This window comes from Thermobia domestica, chromosome 11, assembly GCF_964235325.1.
Source record: "Thermobia domestica chromosome 11, izTheDome1.hap1.1, whole genome shotgun sequence".
Lineage (NCBI taxonomy): Eukaryota > Metazoa > Arthropoda > Insecta > Zygentoma > Lepismatidae > Thermobia > Thermobia domestica.
In genome coordinates, this window is record NC_137464.1 from 12,070,996 (window position 1) to 12,091,770 (window position 20,775).

The 20,775-nt window shown below is 31.4% G+C and overlaps 1 protein-coding gene across 2 annotated transcripts in view; it reads left to right on the top strand.

Annotated features, from left to right (window-relative positions):
* LOC145663890 (synaptosomal-associated protein 25-like) overlaps nt 1-20,775 on the top strand; it is a 165,756-nt gene that overhangs the window by 98,824 nt on the left and 46,157 nt on the right. Inside the window, exon 2 of one of the 2 annotated variants that reach the window (XM_081730046.1) lies at nt 4,428-4,549. The exons of the other annotated variant lie outside the window; for it this stretch is intronic. Coding sequence (XP_081586172.1) covers nt 4,545-4,549 — 5 coding nt within the window. The 5' untranslated portion in view covers nt 4,428-4,544. The remainder of the gene's footprint in view (nt 1-4,427; nt 4,550-20,775) is intronic. 2 annotated transcript variants of the gene reach the window in all.

Sequence of the window (20,775 nt, forward strand, 5' to 3'; positions counted from 1 at the left end):
GAAGGAAGAAAGGATTGGGCAAGGAAGGAAGCGACCTGACACCGATATGTTAGGTACCATCCTGGCATTTGTCTGCTGTGAATGAGGAAAACCTCCCTCAAGATGCCTGGCTTGAAAAACATTTCACACTTTTCAACCTAGTGTCCCCACCGGGAATCGAACCCGAGAATCCTCATGTTTTTTTAATAAATTGTGCACTAATATATTAATAAAAAACGTGAAAGTCTTATGACGGTGGAATATCCCCCCATAAAACATGTTATAAAGCTACTAATTTTGCTTTGCCCTACATTTACTTTTAAAACATGCTTTTTACCAAGCTTATGTGACGCTCAATATATTAAATGAATTTTGTATCAAGATTCAACTCTATATTTGTGTCAAGATACTTGGGTTATATACTCCATGATCACCATCAATATGAGAATCCAACTTAAATTCAGTATTTTAATAAGTAATAACTTAATTACATTTCTTTGAAGGATTAAAATTACGTTATAAGTTATAGTAAATTACAAAATATTGTTTACCTTATTCACATTTGGAATGACAGACGAAGTGGGTTGTATACTCTCAACCTGCCGGTAGCTAACTAAAAGCAACCTCAACAAAGCGTTACAGAGAAAGGAGAGGAAGTAGCTCACTGGTAGAGCAGTCACCCTTGGTGTGTGGGGTTCCTGATTCGATCCCAGCTCCCATCAAGTGGGCTTTGCAAGGGAACGTGGTAGCTCAGTGGTAGAGTGCTTACCTTTGGAGCGTGAAGTTCCTGGTTCGTTTCCCTAAATAAGTTTGTGGTGGATAACATCGTATCAGTGGGTATTCTCTGGCTATTCCCTTTCCTCTCACATTATCATTCCACTAAACCTTCCATCATCATTCACTTTCCTTAATAATCCGTTTCCCTTACCCTAACGGCATATTCGTGGGACGTTAAACTGAAAGATTTCAAGTGGACTTTCTAATAGAGAAACTCTGTGTGCGTTGGTTTTCTCAGGGTTCTCCCGTTTCCTCCCACTTTCTTCATTCAACAATTTCATTTCTTATAATCATCACCGTCACCATTATGCTCAGTGCATAATTATGGGATGTTAAACTCCAGAAAGGGGAATAATGCGAAAAATCTCATTTCTTACTCAAAAATAGAAACATTTTTTTTTTCCTTACGTAACATCATTTCTAATCAAATTATTAGATGTGGTGATTAATATCATATGAAAGGTTAAGAAAACAATTAAAAATATCATGAATACAAGATAATGTAATATTTCTCTCTAGAGTTTAAATATTTTAATTAGTATTGTATATCATTATTTATTACAATGACTGTCACGATAGCAGAGAAACATTTTCTTGGGTCAGCGTGTGTTATTACAAAAATATAATAAAAACTTCGAAAACAAAACTAGCATCAACAAGTAAGATCTTTAGGAACTGACTGTAGTATATTTTTCAGAGTCTCATCCATTGTGTAATATGTATATTACAGCACGACATCGAGAATTTACTGCGCATTACTGCGTTTGCCAAGGTAAATAAATGTGTGAATTATGTGTATTTCGTGCGGCACTGGGATCAAAAGTTAGCGCTAGTTAAATACAGGTCACACGGTAATTAATATGTTTCAGAAATGCAAACAGTAAAGTGTTGCTTGAACTTACTAAAGACACTCTGTTGGAGACTCTATTCAAGTTGAAAGATTTCAGATAACTTATTCGAGTCACAGCAATATTGGGAATCAAAACTTCGACGATATAGAAGAACAAAGTTAAAATTATTTTCTCGGAGTTAAAGACAGTTTGGTGCTTCAATGCCTTTTATAGATGTTTCTCTATTGTTTATCGTGTTTCAATGTTAAGGACCACATTATAAGTTTTCAAAGATTGCCCTTTAAATCGGGGAAGATCGTTTTCAACTAGCAAGTCTTGAACTGACCTATTTTCAGAATATAAAGGTCAAACAAATACATCTACTTTATGTAAGAAAATATCTCTTTAATAGTTTCCAAATTTGGCATATATTTTTATTATTGTAGCGTTCGTAAGAACAGGATGAAACAACCAAACATTTCCAAACCGTGAGGGTTCCATATCGAAAATGGAAGTTAAAGTACTTCCGGTTTCAATAGAGATATTAGGGCATATCCGGTTTCAATGAATGAATAAAAATAATGGTGGAGTCTATTCTTGGGAAACATAATTCAGATATAAATATTTCTCAGTGTATCCTTACAGTTAAGCAAACGATCTGTTGCTTCCGGCTTGAATAAAGATATAAGGACATTTCCGGTTTCAATAAATGGATAAGAACAGAAGTAGAGCCTATTCTTAGGAATATAAATCCAGATAAAAATATTTATCTCCTTACAGTTAAATGGAAGATATGCTACTTCCGGTTTCAATAAATGGATAAGAACGAGGTGAAGCATATTCCTAGCAAGCTTTATCCAGATATAAATATTTCTCAGTGTCCCCTTACAGTTAAACGGAAGATCTACTATTTCCTGCTTCAGTATGGGAAAAGAACACATCCAGTTTTAGCCTTTGCTTTGTCTTTAATTAATGACAAATACGGTACAAAGTCATTACAGTAGCGTACAAGGGATGAAGTGTACATTTTCTTTGGAATGGAAACTTTACGAATTTCCAAATTACATAAGTTAACCCTAGCTATAATGACATGCATTAATACAATATTGTTCCAATATTTTTTTTCTTCTTAATTTTGATAATTTTAGTTGTTTTCGTAAGTCATACATACATATAACTTAACAGTACTTTTCTCAACTCTGTGTATGTAATTCGTAATATACTAAGAATACAGTGTAATTACCCAGGTGGGCCACTGTGGCTCGTTGACAGAATGTTCACCTCTCGTGCGTGGGATTCCTGATTTGATCCCAGATAGGGCCAACTGGGCTCTGTGGTGGACAAGCACCGTGTGCATGGGTTTTCTCAGAGTCCTCCTGTTTCCTTTCACTTTTTTTTCGTTCTATAACTTCATTCATTTCTTATCATCACATCTCTTTAGCCTGCGCGGGATAATCGTGTGACGTAAAACTGAAAGATTTTTACCCAGAAATGATCACTAAGATTCTAATGAGGTGACTGAGTTTCTTTATAGAGTATTTCTTGATATAAACTACACATTGTTCAGTATATTGATTAGCATACTACGCGTAAGATGTTCGATTCTTATTACAATAAACAACATATAAAAGTCCTACTTTCCTCTTAAAACAGTCTTTTGTATTTGTCCACTGGAGAGATATATTCCTTCTGTGTTTCTGCCTGTTACCCCGTTCATTTAAATCATCTTTACCAACATGTATTCCAAATTTCAGACCTAAGTTCAATAACATTTTAAATCAGTTTGTAATTTTAGAATTTAAATGCTAAATATTTCTAAAAGAACTCGTTTTAAGAAAAATTGTTTCTCTATTTAATATATATATAGTGTTATCTATGTTCTATAAAATGATACCAAATTTATCTCTTTATGTTCAACCATAGCAAAGATATTGCTATTTTATCGGGGTATTCTTCATTTGATACTTCCAGCGGCCATTTTCCAATATGGCGGGTGAAGGCCAGGTGAAATTTCAGGGGACTTTTAGTATGTTATTTTGAACATTATTCGCAACATATGTACCAATTTTCAGCTTCTTACTAATTTGTTCCTTTCTTCATTAAAATTTGAGCTTCAATTTACTGCACTAATTGTAGATAGCATGCTAATACATGTGAAATATCCATTGTGCAACAACTTTACCGTAAACAATCAGCTAGCCAATATTAAATCAATGAAGTTAAAAAGGAACTGTGTAAGATGTAGAGTAGTATTGCCTACCCACGGGACGAGAAATTTCCAAACCAGTATATTTTCAAGGTGGACATCAGTTATCCAGGAAAAAAAAATAATAAAATCAGTTGAAAACAGGGTTTCTCAACCTGCAGTACGCGTACCACTTGTAGTAAGTGAGCTACTTTTTCTTGGTACATACAGCTTATGGTGATACCAATAATGAATATGCTTTGGTGACACGTCTTTAGAAAAGGTTGAGAAGTCTTTATTTAAGAGATTACGTAAGAAATACATTTTCAATAATAGGTCAGGCGGAGCAACATGAAAGGATTCAATGAGCCTGGACAAGCCAGGGGGGGGGGGTGACAGTTGCACATGACTGTACTAGATTGAAAGTGAGAAAACTGACCATATGAAGCCACGATGACGCAATGGTTGAGCTCTCACTTCTGGGTGCGAGAAGACCTTTGTACTATTCCGTACCACTTATGGTGGGTAACTATAAGTTTTCTCGTGTTTTGTTCCGTATTCTCATTCCGTTGAATTTTTCCCATAATCATTTAGTTCCATTCATCCATCTTTAGTATAAAGGGCATAATCAAATTAATTGTTTTTGTTTCGTTTAGATTCTGGAAAAAGAAGCTATATTATTATTAGAGGTTTGCGGATATGTAAAATATTGAATCCGCATCCACATCCGAAACATCTTTATATTCTACACCCGCACCAGCATCTCCAGAACAATGAGGTAACAAACATATACATGTTATTTATTCTACAACAATTAACTTGTGTTAAAATTAGTATCTAATATTATAATTGTAAATACTAACTCCCTATTTGTGAACCCTATATGTAATATGACATTAATTAAATTCGAGTAAACATTACATAGAATACCTTCTGATTCTAAGCCAATTACCCTAAATAAAATGAAATAAAATCCTTTGCTGACACAAATTACGAAAATAGGGGAAGAAATAAGCCTCTCAAGTGCAGATTTCTGGTAAGTTCAGTTGTCAAATTGTTAATATTGTATCGAGTGCCGTATTTAGGATTTTTGTTTCGGCGGTCTTATGAACAACACAGAGTAGCAGGGCGGAGGAGCAATTGTCCACCTGAGTTTGAGAATTAAATAGATTTTAATTTATACATATCTTGAAGTTTTAATGGCAAGAATTGCAAACTGGTGAATCTTTTGCGATAAGATACACATTAAAATTTAGGAGTGAATCTAGCCTTTTATTCTATTAATAGAAGAAAAAGAATGCATCCTCTTGGCCTACCTAATTTCACGGGCTACTTATTCTCCCCCTCTTGATGTTCTTTAATTCAAACATTTAACTTTCTATATAACTAAATGATATAAATATTCCGTTGCTATAATAACTAAAGTCCTGTTATGTTAATATCCGTGCAAGTTGGGGTGAAACATTAGTTTCACTTATCAGCTCCTCTTGGTTTTGGTGTTACTGACGACAGCCAGCTTGAATCACAACTAACAACGGTCGAAAGTATGATAGGAGAAACGAAAGAAAGTAAAAACTAAGAAACAGAAACAGAAGAGTAGAATCGACGAAAGAAAGAAAAAAGAACACAGTTCTTACATGGAATAAAATTTGACAAATTCAGTATTATTTCTGAACAAAGAGAATAAGAAAATGGAAAGTCAATGAAATTCTTAGAAATGGTAAGATGGATTATTGTTGAACGTGGAAAGCGAAAAACTACCAAATTTATTTTGGGGGAGACGGGGGCTTGAGTCTGATAGCCCTTAAATATACTACTGATTGTATCTATCAAATGGCTTCAAAATCATCGCTGTCTTCTTTTTTTTTTTTTTTTTAATCTTATTACTCACAAGACATGAGTGTGCTTGTTTAGAATACAAAAGTAGAATATAGAATAAAGGTCCTTGAGAAAGAAGAATAAGCCAACTGGAAGAACTCGCATAACATATTAGCATATTTATTTTAGGGATTTGAAAGCTAAGATACATAAAAGGAAAATCCAAAGAAATATATTTTTCTGAAGTACTTCCCTAAAGGATAATCACATTTTTATACAAGAAAACAGTAATTAATATTGTTTCAAAGAATGTCACGAAAATGTTTATCCTCCTACGGACATCTCCAATTTTATCCGCAAAGAAAATATAGCTGCAGAAGTTATGTTGGTGCAGATATCCACGGATCCTCATCTGTCAGATCTCTAGTTATAGAAGAATATGTACGCCTGGTAACAAAATCGGTTGGCCCAACGTTGGAAAAATGGTGGCGATGGGACATACCAAGGTAAAACAATGTAAGCCACTATGGAAGCCATTTCGCACCCATTTCCCAACCAAAAGAGCGGTTCCCCGACATTTAGCCAACGCTAAAGTAACGTATTTCTTGGTTGGGAAAACAGTCAATTCTACTAATCGTTGCGTGAAGGTCGGGAGAATAGTTGGTTGGACAACCATACGTTTAACCAATGTTGGACGAACGTAAATTTTTCCGTTATAGGCTTGCACCGATTATTACCTACAGTTTTGACCGAATCCGACTCAATCCCCAACGATGGGTTAACCACCCTTGCTACTAGGGACATTAAATAATGTTAATTTTCAGATATACGATAATCTGCAACGCGTGTACGGTAAATAATCCGAACTGAATTATCTATATTTGATATAATTTGACCGTTTTTTTCTTATAGTACTGTGTAAAGTTCTTCAGAAATTAAAATTAAAACTTCACAAAAAAACATTCACAACGTAGTTATATCTATTTTTTAAAATATGCAATGCGATATGATTTACTTAGCAATCAATACCAATTAAAAGCCAACCAGTTTACTTTCTATATTGTAATATTATGTAATTATGAAACCATAAACGAATTAGATTGTCCAGTCAGATGAACACGAACACAATTATAATAGAACGGTAACTCAATACAGGGATTTAACAACTGATACTTTAATAACTTCCTTTTTTTATATTATATTTTGAACAAAAATCATAAAATGCAATTTGTTACGAATACTGCAACTTAATTTTCGGTGAATAATCTTCTAGGGTCCTCATTATAATATTTTGTTACTGCAGGTAGATTGCTTGAAGCTCAAGTTTTGAATTCCCAATATACAGTTATGTTCAAAAGATTACGACTATCAACCTCTATTTAAAATATTACAGGGTTGCAAAAAATTGTCGCAATATTTTGAGAAAAAAATTCTCACATCAAAATAAGAAAAAAATAATCATATGGACCTGTGATCAGAAGTGCATAGTTTCGTAGTTAGGGTGCCGAAAACGTGAAAAAAAATGAAATTTAAAGGTCCATAGTTCCACTGCTATAGTGCCGATTGTAGTCGGGTTAAGGTATCACTAAGGAACTAGTATGTGAATTATCCAAATATCCATCTTTCAAAACCTCCGGTTCTTGCACAATCAGTTTGACAGAGGCTGTTTGGGAGTACTTGATCACTCTTCACCTACCTCTCTCAAAATTGGTGTGCAAATACTGGAGCATTGTTAAACATGGATATTTAGATAGTTCCCATACCAGTTCCTGAGTGATGTCCTGATCCGACTACGATAGGTCTCATAGTAGTGGAGCTATGATCTTTTAAAGTTAACTTATTTCACGTTTTCGGTACCCGATAACTATTCACTTTTGAGCACAGGTTCAAATGAACATTTTTCTTATTTTGGTGTGAGAAATCTGTTCCCAAAATATTGTGCCACATATTTGTAACACCATGTATATTCTGAGAATTGTAACTAGGGATGCGCACGAGACAAGATTTGTGGCTGTCTCGTCTCGAAAATGTGTTGTAAAAGTGATGTCTCGACTCGAAAAATGTATATTTCTCTATTGGAAGAGCAGCCGTGTCTCGACTCGAAATTTTGTCAAGAAAATCCTGTCTAGACTCGTCTCGTGCGCATCCTTAATTATAACTAGGATATTCGCTTGAAATAATGATCGTAAGAGGAAGCAGGAGTGATTTTGATTGATTGATTGGGGGATTACGTCAGCATCGTGCCTTTTTTGTTCTCGTCACGAGATACTAGTGAATACAGGTAGTACAGATTAAAAACTTCGATTTAACATGGGACATAAACACTTCTCATTATGCATTTCGGATCTATAAAGTTCTTTGAAACAAATTGAAGAATAGTTCAAAGTAAACGTTAAATACATTAATCCAGATATATAGATGGAAGCATCATCAGGATATTGAAGTTGTAATATAATATATTAATAAACAAAAACTTTACAAGAAAATCGATTATTAACAAATGTAACAACCAGAGCCGGCTCTACCATATGTGTGTGTGGGGGGGGGGGCAAGTTTCGAGGGGCGGCAAAATCTGTCATAACTATATTATTTTAAAATAAATATTTCCTGTTGGAAATAGACTTCATAATGATGGTAGTTAAATTGACTAAGCTGACCTTCAATTTGAATACTATTATAGATTCATACATCATGTTTAGGTCGCATTAGTTTAAGGTCACATAGTCAGGGCTAAAGCAAATGGTCAAACAAATTCCAGCATTAATTGCTTAATTGTTGTTAAATACCAGAACTCAATTCTAGAACAGTAGCGAACATCTGTTCTATTTAGTTAGTTATCACAGTTTTGATATGAAAACTAGTCTTGTCTTTCTCAAAAACAAGTTCCTTACCATTGAAGGGGAAACAAAGTTTTTAAATTTTATTAAACGGATGAAGAAGGAAAATCAAGAAATTCTTCTTACACTCAAGAAATTACACTTGTTTCGGTACAATCTTGGATATATTCTTTACAATTCTTGTTTGATATAGTATATACTCGTATTGCGGTTTTATTTAGCGATAATACACTCCGTTTGTTTCAGTAAGTTTATTTATTTTTTGCATTAGTAAAACTCAAATATAAATACTTATAGGAAAGAAATGTGTTTTTTCATCTTTGGCTTTCTTTTTCTTTATTTGTCATAAATTATATGAGTGTGGCAATATAAATTTAACACAATTTCAATAATAATAAGTACAGACTTATAACTAAATGTTTTGGCATTGGAAATTTTGGGAATAATTCCAAAAAATTAATCAAATTAATAATAATTATTATTGTACTTGCATTGAGGAAAAAGTGACCAGTGTCTATTAATGAGAATGCGCAGTTAATTTCTTCTTTGCTTGAATTTTCTTTTGTAATGAAATAACAAAATATTTTCCTATTGCCATTCAAGATACTTACAAATACAAGTTCATTTAATTTATCAAGATATTGTCAACATTAAACAACAATTTGACAGACAAATCTTAATATTTTGTAGATAACGACAGAAAGGAATAAATATTTAACAACGTTACGCCATCATTATTTTTCTAGCCTATTGATTTGAACGGAAGATTGTTTTTCCAGCTTCCTTGAAATAAGCTGGAATTTTAATTATGTAATTTTACTAATGTTTTTCTTAAAGTTTAGTTAAAAGTTCCTTACTTTTTCGAAAAGTTCCTTACATTATATATATATATATATATATATATATATATATATATATATATATATATATATATATAATGTCTTAAATCAAAATTTGACTATTAATTATTACAATTAAATATAACAAAGTTTAATTTTCAAGGAAGTAAGGTACATTTTAATAGATTTAAAGAAGCAATCAGGAAAATCACACTACATTAATGAAAGCAGGAAATAATCGATTTAAAGTTACATTTTTAGACACCAAATCTTCTGTAGATGAAACTTTAAAAATACACAAAAAAATAAAAAGTGCATGACTAGACTGGGATTCGAACCCGGTATTTCCGGCTTATCGTGACGAAGTGTTAACAACTAAGCTACCCACTTTGCTCTCAGAACAACCATACACTCTTCCACCCTTTCTAGCTAAGTTGTGATTCAAGCCACGTGAGGTGAGTGAAAAAACACCAAAGAGTGGGAAAGAGTATGGCTCTTCTGGGAGCGGACTGAGTAGCATCGGCACGGTACGTCAAAGATACCGGATTCGAGTCGCGGTCCACTCATGCACTTTTTCACTCTTTGTGTATTAGAGAAATCACATAATTAAAATTAGTTTTGAATTCAAAGAAAAGACAAAAAATAATTTCCCATATAAACCAATGGGCGGAAAACAATAAAAATAATGCAAGTATTCAAGTGTGAAGCGGAACTGTTGCCACTAGTAAAAAAATTCCCACGCTTGGATAAATTTCTAATTAAGATTTCGATATTAATTTGAGGATACTGAAACCAATGAACCTATTTTAAAAGATATCCGTCAAATTGGGTCACGAGAAAAATGACCTCAAAATTGGGATCTTTGAAGTACCGCTATTATAATAGTAAAACTTCACATTTGGACACATTTTTAATTTAAGGACACTAAACTCAATGGAACTTTTTAAAAACATATGTGTCGATGGAGTGCCTAGAAAAGTGATCTCAAACTTGACATATAATTAAATATAAATGTTACAGCGTTGAGGTAATTTTTCTCGTGACTCCATGAAGAAATATGTTTGAAAATAGTTTTATTGGAAAATAATTTAGAATAAGTATAAAAAGTGCAATTAGACATTTATCGACATTAGACATTTAGTAAGCACCTTTACTATTAACTTAAACGGTACCTCAAACATTCAAACTTGTAGATCATTTTTCTTGTGACCCTATGGACGAACTTGTTTAAAAAATAGATTTATAGAATTCACCCTGCATTAGCGATTAGAAACTTATCCAAGCGTGAATATTTTTATTAGTGCCACGACAGTTTATTTGTTATTTATTTTTTTTATTTGATAGAAATTACGTTAAACTCCCTAAGAATGCAACACACAAAGAGTGAAAAAAAGAATGATTGAACTGAGATTCGAAACCGGGATGTTGGGCATACCGTGCTGATGCGTTAACCACTACGTGTTTTAACGTCTCCCTAAAAATGTACTTGTTTTTTTTATTATTATTATTACAAAGTTCCATTTAAAGAATGTAAATTCTCTTATTTCATCACCTGACACACATGTTAAATATAGAGTATATGTCTCTATTGTAACATTCCCTACACAATACTCTTCTCTTTTATTGTCATTAAAAATAAATAGTTCAATTCCATGTTAGAAACTTATCTCGTTAACTTTTACAAAGTGACTCCGAAAAGTTTTGATGGCTCTTAAGGTGCTCATCAACCCAGCCGCAATTTTTCACAGCGCTCGTTGGCCCAGTCTCACTTTTACGTAACAAAAATTAGAAAGCTATTTACAAGTACTACGAAAGCCAAAAGAAAGTAACAGAAAAATATATATCTATATAATTATTTAGTGCTTGGAAAAATACTACTTACTAGAATAATATGTGTTATCTGTAGGTTCCTCCATTGACATTTATTTGAACTAGTTATGATATCGTAAGTTTAGATGGTAAACTGGGCAAGAAAGACAATTATCTCAAAAACTATGAAATTATATAAATTATTGTAATTTCCCATTAGAATTAGCACCTACAGAGGATTTGGTGTGTAAAATAAAAAAATCGGATGTTTCCTTTTTTCATTAGTATATATGAAATCAAAACCATCATAAAGTGCTCGGTAAATGGACACAGGATTATCCAATCATAGCAGGGGTTCGTGGCACAACCCACGTGGTTCGAGATAAGAGCACTGATCTCTAGAGTGAAAGAGTGAGTGGCTATTCTAGGAAGCGAACTGGGTGGCGTAGTGATTGACGCATCGGCACAGTATGCCAGCGGCCCCGGGTTTGAGTCCCGGTCCCTCCAGTCACTTTCTTACTCTTTGCGTTATCTCAGAAACATTTACTAGTTTTGCAGTATTTTTTTTAATACTTTCTAAAAAGTTAGAGAAATTTTAATACTATTCCTTGATTTCGCTATTTTAAAAGATAAAAGTTAAAAACAAGGATGCAACCAATTAATTACCTTTAACAGAGTTGATTCCTTCATCATTATTGTTGATTTATCCCATTGATTTATACAGAGAATTATTTTTTGTTTATTTTCTTTGAAACGAAGAAGGATTTTAATTGGCACGTTAAGTATGTACAAGGGAATCAAGTCCTCCTTTTGGTCATTTAAAAAATTCATTTTTTAAGATCTTTATCTGAAGCTACTTTCAGAGCTTAAAGTCTTCATGTCTAAATATTATAGATATATCTTATAATGTAACAAAACAGTCTTAACTTTTTCTATGCACTTAAGCGCGCCCTACAAACTTTATGTCTGCTTTTCTCACGATTTTGATAATTGGACATGATTCCCATGTGCTCCATTCGGTTGATGAAGATTGTAACAGATATCTTCATCAAATCTATTTATTAAATCTTCCTTGTTTTGTGAAAATCAAATTCATTCATGCATAATTTTAATATCTGTAAATCAAATTTCATTTAGATATTATCAGTGGATTTTCACAAAGCAAAGGACATGTGAAACTAAACTTGAAGAAAAAGTCAATACAATAAAACTATCAAAATCCAATTTCATTTAAAGAAAGGAAAAATACTCCGTATATAAATCAATCGACAAAGATGGCGCTGATACTTGGTACCCTTAAGTACCTGAACTTTCAGCAAACTCGTACATCTTTAAAATTTAAACTGTTCTATTTAGATAAACAAAAAATGTTTAAAAAAATACAACATCGTAGAAACACACATAATTTACCTTGGTACTTGTACTGTTTTCTAAACGAAAGTAATTTTCTAAGATTATTCTGTGATTTTTTTAACAGTATTTTTGCACATAGAACTTGAAATGCGAGAATAGAAATTATTCCTTAATTTGATGCAATATTATATTATTCTTTTAAATAATATATTACATGTGTTTGATTTGCAATTATTTTTGGAATATTTAGAATGTTTTATTATATTATATTTTGAAATAATTGTCGTGTTCTTTCTTCTTGTACTTTTCAACTGCATTTATTTTTTTATAATAGAAAGTATTTTGTAAGTGTAAAATATTACTTAAGCATGTGGTACTATGGTGAGTAACTTAAAATGCTGTATATATAAATAAAACAAAGTGAGTTGGGATGAAAATTTAATCCTCTACAACTCCCTAGAGTCTGGATGATGGATGTAGGCAAGGAAAGACAACGCATCCAGAAGAATCTTCTCGGGATGAGGGCAGCTGCGACTCTTCCTGTGAAAGAGCTGATCTTCCAAGCGTCACACCCTGGACGCTCTTTCATCTGTGTACGCGTCATAATTCCTTCGCAATAACAATAGCATGTTTTCTCTTTTTCTTTGTAATTAGAAGAAAAGATTTGTTTTTCAGCCTGACATTTTGAGCTTTCATCAAATAGTAGTATATTTTTTTAAAAGAACAAATGAATTCTGTTTGTTACTCAATTATCTAAGTAAAGTTTTAAACATTTTTGTGATAATACTCTGTTCAATAGTTTTCCAATAATGATATTCGTTTATTAAAAACTTGAAAGCAATAAAATATATCATCGGCTTCCAATGCTTAGTTGTTCTCGAATGCAAATAAGCTTTTCTTCTAAATTTTATAGATTTTTTAAAATTTCTTAAAACATTTTCACAATAAGAGAAAATAAAAAAATGTAATTTAAATGTTTAGAACATACAATAACCGAAAACCTAAAATAGCCAGCATTTTTGAAGAAATTTCAAATTATTAGAACATTACGCTTGTTAGTTCATTTTGACGCCATTTTCTTATTGACGTACTTCTTTGCAAATAGTATTTCTTTGAAAATATGTTTAAATTTAAATTATGGAATTTTTAATGTGAAATAAACCCATTTTGTAAAATTTATAAAGTTCTCGTTATTTTATTATATTATTATCATTATTTTTTGGTAATATTTTGAAAAAAAAACTGTAATTTCCAAAGAAAATTTTTAAGTATATGATACCTCGATAGTATTCTAGAATGGATTTTTTGAAGATTGTAGACAAACAAAAATTTAAGAAAATGAGTTTCTATTATTAATATCATAAGGAGAGAATGCGTACATTATCAAAGAGATTTGAAAATAGCATTTACATTCCGAGAAAGACTTAATGACCTGTGAATTTGAACAGTTAATATCCAATATACATATATCTGTTCTAAATTTAAGATTTTTGATTCTTTATCTTTGATATTTCTAATATTTAGTTTATCATATCACGGGAATTTTCTGATTGTCCAACCTAAGAGAAAAGAGTTTTTATTATCAAAAGTTCATTTACGTAATAACTAAAAGTACAGAGAGACTTTCAATCTTACAATATTAATGTTAATATATCTGTATACAAAGTGCAAAACAATAATCTTATAAAAATCAACGGTTGAATTTATTGTTATCAATGTTTCTTAAACGCCGTTTGAAGAAGAACAAACTAATCTGTAAATATTTTGGTGTAATAAGGAACTTGTTATCATTGGAAAACAAAAGAACAGATATTATCTCAAGTATTTAAGAAACAACGACCAAAGCAGAGCTGAATATGGAACAAACACAGCGCTTACTGCATGACATTATGAACTACCAAATTTTCTTTTCCTCTTCTGACAAAGACATTTCTTTAGATTAGCATGCAGAGGGATGTTCAACAACTTTTAGTGAGTCCGTAGAAAGTACTACTTCTTGTAGAATGATATTATAATTAAACAAAGTAGAAGGTAATGCTATCCCTAATTGACACAGACATATTTCAAGTACATTACGAGGAGGATTCAATTTACAATGCTTACTGCATGGCTTGAAAAACTCTTATTTTATTGGGATTATAGGAACTGAAGATGAAATTCTTATAGAACATGTATACTTTAAAAAACGTAAAGAGTATTTTTTTTTAATTTCTATTTCATGGTGTAAATTTTTCAATTTCTGAATAACTGAAATATGTGTTAAAATGTCGAAAACTATATTAACTTTTTGTTTTTGAGTTTTAGATTTATTTAATTGCCAAATTCTGAATCATTTGACGAATATTGTTGGAACAAACAATGCAAAATATAACGTATTTATCTATTTTATGTAAACCATCGCGATAGTATCTTTTCCACCTTTCCATGTTTATTAATTACAAATCGAATGGGCGATGCTGAATAATTACACAGGCTCATGTATAGCACGCAAGATATACATACTTCAGGAGATCATTAAAAAAGCTTTTATCTTTTATCAACAAAAAATATCATATTGAAGGTTTATCTGCAATAATAAAGCAAGTCAGTTTTCTGCAAACACTCAAGTGAAATCAGTAGAAATTCTTTTTTCAAGTTGTACATACACAATATTACTCATATAGGATAAAATGTAGTATAGTGCACAAATATGTGTTATTTAAAGTGAACATACTCTGATTCTGGCAAACTCACTGAAAGTTGAATTACAGAGATCCTTTGCAATTCCAGAAATACCTTCAGTTCTAACAATCTATCTCAATGAACTGTTAAACTTATGTTTGATTACTTAAGGAAACTTTTTATTCTGAGACCTAATTTCTTGATAGGTGTAGTTCCATTCAAGACACTACTTAAAACTCTTTCTCAAGTATGTAAATGGATCTTGAGTCTATATCAAGAATAGGTAAAAATCATACAGTTCTTGTTTTCCTTGAATAGACGTTAAAACTATTCTTCTGAAATTTTGAGTAATTTGTTTCGAAATAGCCATTTATATAATCTCTACATACAAGAATTCTAGTTCATTTATTCAGGAATTTTAATTCAAGTATTATAGAACCAAAAAGGAAAATGTTATAATAACCATAACATCGCATGATCATTTGATAACAAAATTAAACTCACGATACATTCACATTTTTATTTGTATTGATTGCTTTTCAATACAGGATTTCGTTTACTAATGTAGGTGCAAAGTTAAATTATATATAAATCCAACCATTTTAACGAATTAGATGTATAACAATTTATATTTATTTCCTAATCACATTTCATATAAAATAAATTCATTCTTTATTTCTGTAAAGTGTCCAAAGTATAGACGATTTACTTTCACAGTATGCATAAAATAAGTATATTGAGTTTTCTGTAATATATGTCTTTGCCTGCATTTGTCTGCATGCCTGTTGTGCTTGTGTGGCATGAAATGCCTGTTATGTTTGTAAATGTTGATTCAATCTGTGAAATCATACTCAAAAGCTCGCAGTGAACAAAAATCTTTTCATCATTTAAATAATTCAAGTTGATACAACCAAAGTCAAGCATGTAATGCACAATGACTAAAATGTTTGTAGTGTATTTGTACCTGTCTTTGCATGAAAATAAAACATAAAAACATACTATTTTATCTTATGCTGAGAACTAATGTTGTAAAAATAAATGTTGTTTCTTCTATTTTAAAATTTAGTGGAAAGTGAAGAGTGTGACAGTGACAGTAAAGTTACTGTGACAGTGACAGTGACAATTTCTGTGACAGTAATGATGATGTGTCGTATATGAGTTATAATTAATTGATATTTTTGTCTTGTACTATAATCAAAGGTATAAAGTAGCTTAAAGTAACTTTAATGAAATCAAACTACTAAAATAGAATCATAAAATTAATACGAGTAGTTTATTTAGTTATTAATGTTAAAGTAATTAACATATATTAATTTTAATAATTATATTTTATTAATGATATTAAAAAGTTAATATAAACTAAATAAGAAGTCAGTAAGTTAAAAAAAATCAAAATCCTTGAAAAAGTAAATAAATAAAATTATCAAACAATTTAAATATGGCAGATATATTATTTTGTTTTGCTGAATCTCTAAACTTCATGGAATGTGTAAAGACTTGAGGAAGAAGTTGTTATTCAGTTATGAACCTCAATTTTTTGTCGTTTTAGTGACTTTTTTTTATGGGTGACTACGTAATCGATGATACCTATAGGTTTAGGTGGAATATTGTATTTCTATTAATAGAAATGAGTCTGTGCTGTTTTGCTGGTTTCATATTTAATATAGCGACATAGCGTAAAGGTGTGATAAAAAACAAAAAATAAATAAATAAATAAATAATAATAAAATAAAATAAAATAAAAAATATAAACAAGAATATGATTTAGCATTTCAATTTTATTTCTAAAAGTTCGTGGGTGGAAAAAGATTATACGTTTATATATATTTATATACACTAGAATAGAACTTAAATAAAATAAAAAATAAGCCAGAATGAATCAAACAGAACTTCACGTATTGAGAGACATAATTGAGTTGAGTTGAATTTGAGTTTAACGTCCCGTTCAGCAGCGAGGCTATATGAGACGTGGACCTACTGATTAACGTGGAATCCGAACCACATGAGCTCCCGCCGGGAATCGAACCCGGGTCTCCCACGCCAAAGGCACGTACGCTAACCGCTTAGCCACAGAGGAGCTAAGAGAGAGACATAATTGAATCTAACTTAACATTATCATTATTAAAGTTAATTCAAAACGAATAATTGAATAAATGTGTCAGGAACTTCGTATGTACTATTCAACAATTTCAATGCAACTCTGAATCTATTACCAAAATAAATTAATGCTTATGAAGTTTACGTAATAGTTTTAATTACCGTTTTTCGTGTTTGATCAAATTCAAAAGATTGAGAAACCATATTTAACATTCCAATTTATGCTTCTCTTCTGAGCAAGGCACTGGCTTTCAAAATTAAAAATACAGGTTAATTATATTGGAAAACTCAAGAAAAAGTGTTATAAATCAAAATAATGAAGTTGCTTCATTATGCAGTAGAAGTTACTCAATACGTATAAACTTAGTTTATATTTATAATACTTTATCATCATTACTGTGACGATATGTTTTCACCTTCACTTTCAATTGGTGTTACTTGTACACTGCTTTCAAATACATACATATACTTTTTATATGTGCGTGTAATATATATGTGTAATCCAGATTTCTTCCAACCGTACTTGCTAGTTCTTGCACTAATATGTTATACGAGAACGGCACAAAGAAACGGTATGTTATTTAAGTCATTTTTGATAATACAATTTATTTCCAGTTCTGCTAAAAGGATTGCTCATGGTTAAATGGTTGGAGGTCTTATCTTTAGTGTGGGAGATTCTTCTTTGGTTTCTGGAGAGGGTATACGAGGGTATACGAGGGTATAGTAGATCGAATCTCAAGTCAATAATCTAAATGAGTTAGGAAAATTTAACTCTATGTTTTTGTCCTAGACGAGAGCAGAGACGTTAAAATATTTCTCTGTGTTAGATCTTTTCGTCATTCACGTCTTCGGAGATTGTGCTCACTGAAGACACTGAAGACACTGAAACATCTTCAAATAGTACTAAAATACGAATGTGTATTGGATAAAATCAAAAGTATAAAGTTAACGAATTAACAATAAGGGGGAGGTACTCGAAATATAAATGTTCGCTTAGGTACCATAATTTCAGAACAGTTGCTAAGAAATTAAAACATTTGCTTATCCTTCAGCCAAATCAATATTTGTTGTTGAGCCTGACATACTAAAAAATAATACAAAATTTACCATTTTTCTTTTGATTGCTTTTTCATAAGTGAAAGGAGATAATGAAATCCAACTTACCACAATCATAGATAATGTTATACTACAACAGAAAATGAACCTGAAGAGTTTTCAGTGTTGCCATCCATAGAAATTAGTGTTGCCATAATAACAACTCACCCAAAATCTAAGTTAAGGCAGCGACTAGAAGAACGGACTCAACTGCACTTGATTACGTATCAGGTTGTCTTAGAATCCTGTGAACTACTTTTTAAATAATATTATTATTTAATTTGTAATGAACAAAATAGTTTTAACATAGAGTTATTAAAATTAAATAATAATATCGTTTAAAAAGTAGTTCACAGGATTCTAAGACAACATGATACGTAATCAAATGCAGTTAAGTTCGTTCCTCTCGTCGCTGCCTTAACTTAGATTTTGAGGAAAATGTTATTCTCGCTACACTGTAATTTCTATGGATGGTAACACTGAAAATTCTTCAGGTTCATATTTCTGTTGTAGAATAACATTATATATGATTGTGGTAAGTTGCATTTCATTATCTCCTTCTTATGAATAAACAAGCAAAAGAAAAATGGTCAATTTTGTATTATTTTTAGTAAGTCAGTCTCTTAAGTAGCAGATCTTATGTTTGTCTCGTGTATTTATACATAATTTATTATCGGAAGTTAATAAAGGCGGATTGTAGTGCAGTTAATGTAGCTGATTTTTTACACTAATTACTTTAGAGTTTTCATAGATAAAAGTCAAATATTACGTGGATAGAATTAAACATTATCTCTTCTTCATAGTCAAAAACTTGCCTCTGCCTGACGATAACTTGAGCATTTTCGTAATCATTAAATTACTGACATCTTCACATGTCCACCACAATTCTGATTTTAAGATGATTTTCATAAAGTCATAAATAACCACTGTTGAAGTGCGTAAACCTATTTGGACTTTCTGGTTACTTAGACATGTTTAGTACTCGTTATATAATCTTGGTATAACATATGATTATGCTTTCTTGCCATAGAAGGTGGTCTTCAGAAACTGACAAAAGGAAGCTATTTTTGAATACGTAAAAAGATGTTATAGTACATTGTGCTCAAACAACGTAAGACATGGCAATATAGAATTTCAGGCATAAGAAAGTTTGGGAAGTAGGTCAATAAAATTCTCTATTCTACTCAGATATACATTCATAGGATATGTTCTTTCTCCCATATCATCCTGTACATGTATGACCTTGAGCACGAGTAAAGTAAGACAAGTGAGCGATGTTCAGATCTTCTGGTAGAACCGAGAATGCTATTCACATGCAGCGTATCTCGTAATCTCACCGCTAGGGAGAGCAAGATAGAGAAAGATTTTTTTTTTTTTTTTGAGAATAGAGATTTCATGAAAATTGTATGAAGCTAGCACTCCTCTCTAGTACACACACACACATACATAAAAGCTATAACACCAGAAGGGCTTTAAAAAAAGAAAATTTAAGAAGAGAGAGAAATATTGCTATAAAAATTGAAAGAAAAGAGACGATTTAGTCAAACGTACTTTTCTAAAATTGATAAATGGAAAGAACCTTTCGAGTTTTCAATATATTTCTTGTAGAAAATCCAAGGATTGCTTTATATAATCAATAACATTTTTGACAATAATAGAACAATACTTCACAGTTTAAGTTAATATTTTTTTCCTCGTAACTAAATTGGTTAAATATCGGTACTAATATCAATTAACAAATATATATATAAACAATATTTTTGCCCTCAAAGGATACTTTAAGTTAAATATCCAACTTATCTCTTTCTTTCTAGGTAACTTGTTTAAATCCATATACTTGGTATCTTCTTTGACGGAAACTAGGTTTAAACAAATATTTTAGGTTGGAATTTGATAAGGACAGAGTTCTTAAAACAATGTTCTTTGTAATTGACAAGTTTTGTTATGGTTTGTATTATAGAATTATCTGCCGTGTAGAATTATTCATATTGAAAAGTACGTTTATTTTTCAAATTCCTATTAATAATTCCTTCCTCCAAAATTTTTAACTTCCTTGATTATCTACATTTTTTTCTGGAAGAAGGTAGGGTACTAAATATACAGGGCTAGCATAAACGATTCATTCATTTTGGAAAGGCTATATTTTCATAATTATTAGACGTACAAACATGAAGAGAACCACATGGTCCAAAAGTAGGTATACACCCCTGCATTAATCAAGTATAACATTCTAGCTTATAGGTTTATTTGCTTCGGCTGTTCCGAGCTTAAGATATGAGTAAAAAGACATTAAGAACAAATAATAAAGAAACTAAGTCTACCTGATGGATAACAATAAAAAAATGATATAAAAAACGATGAGTTGAACAGTACGGAACTGTATACCTACTTTTGGGCCACTCATGAAAAGAGCCACAAACTCACCAAGTTTATACACAAACTACAAATGTTCAAGATGTGCCCCTTTGGTGACACGACACATGTCCAGACGATAC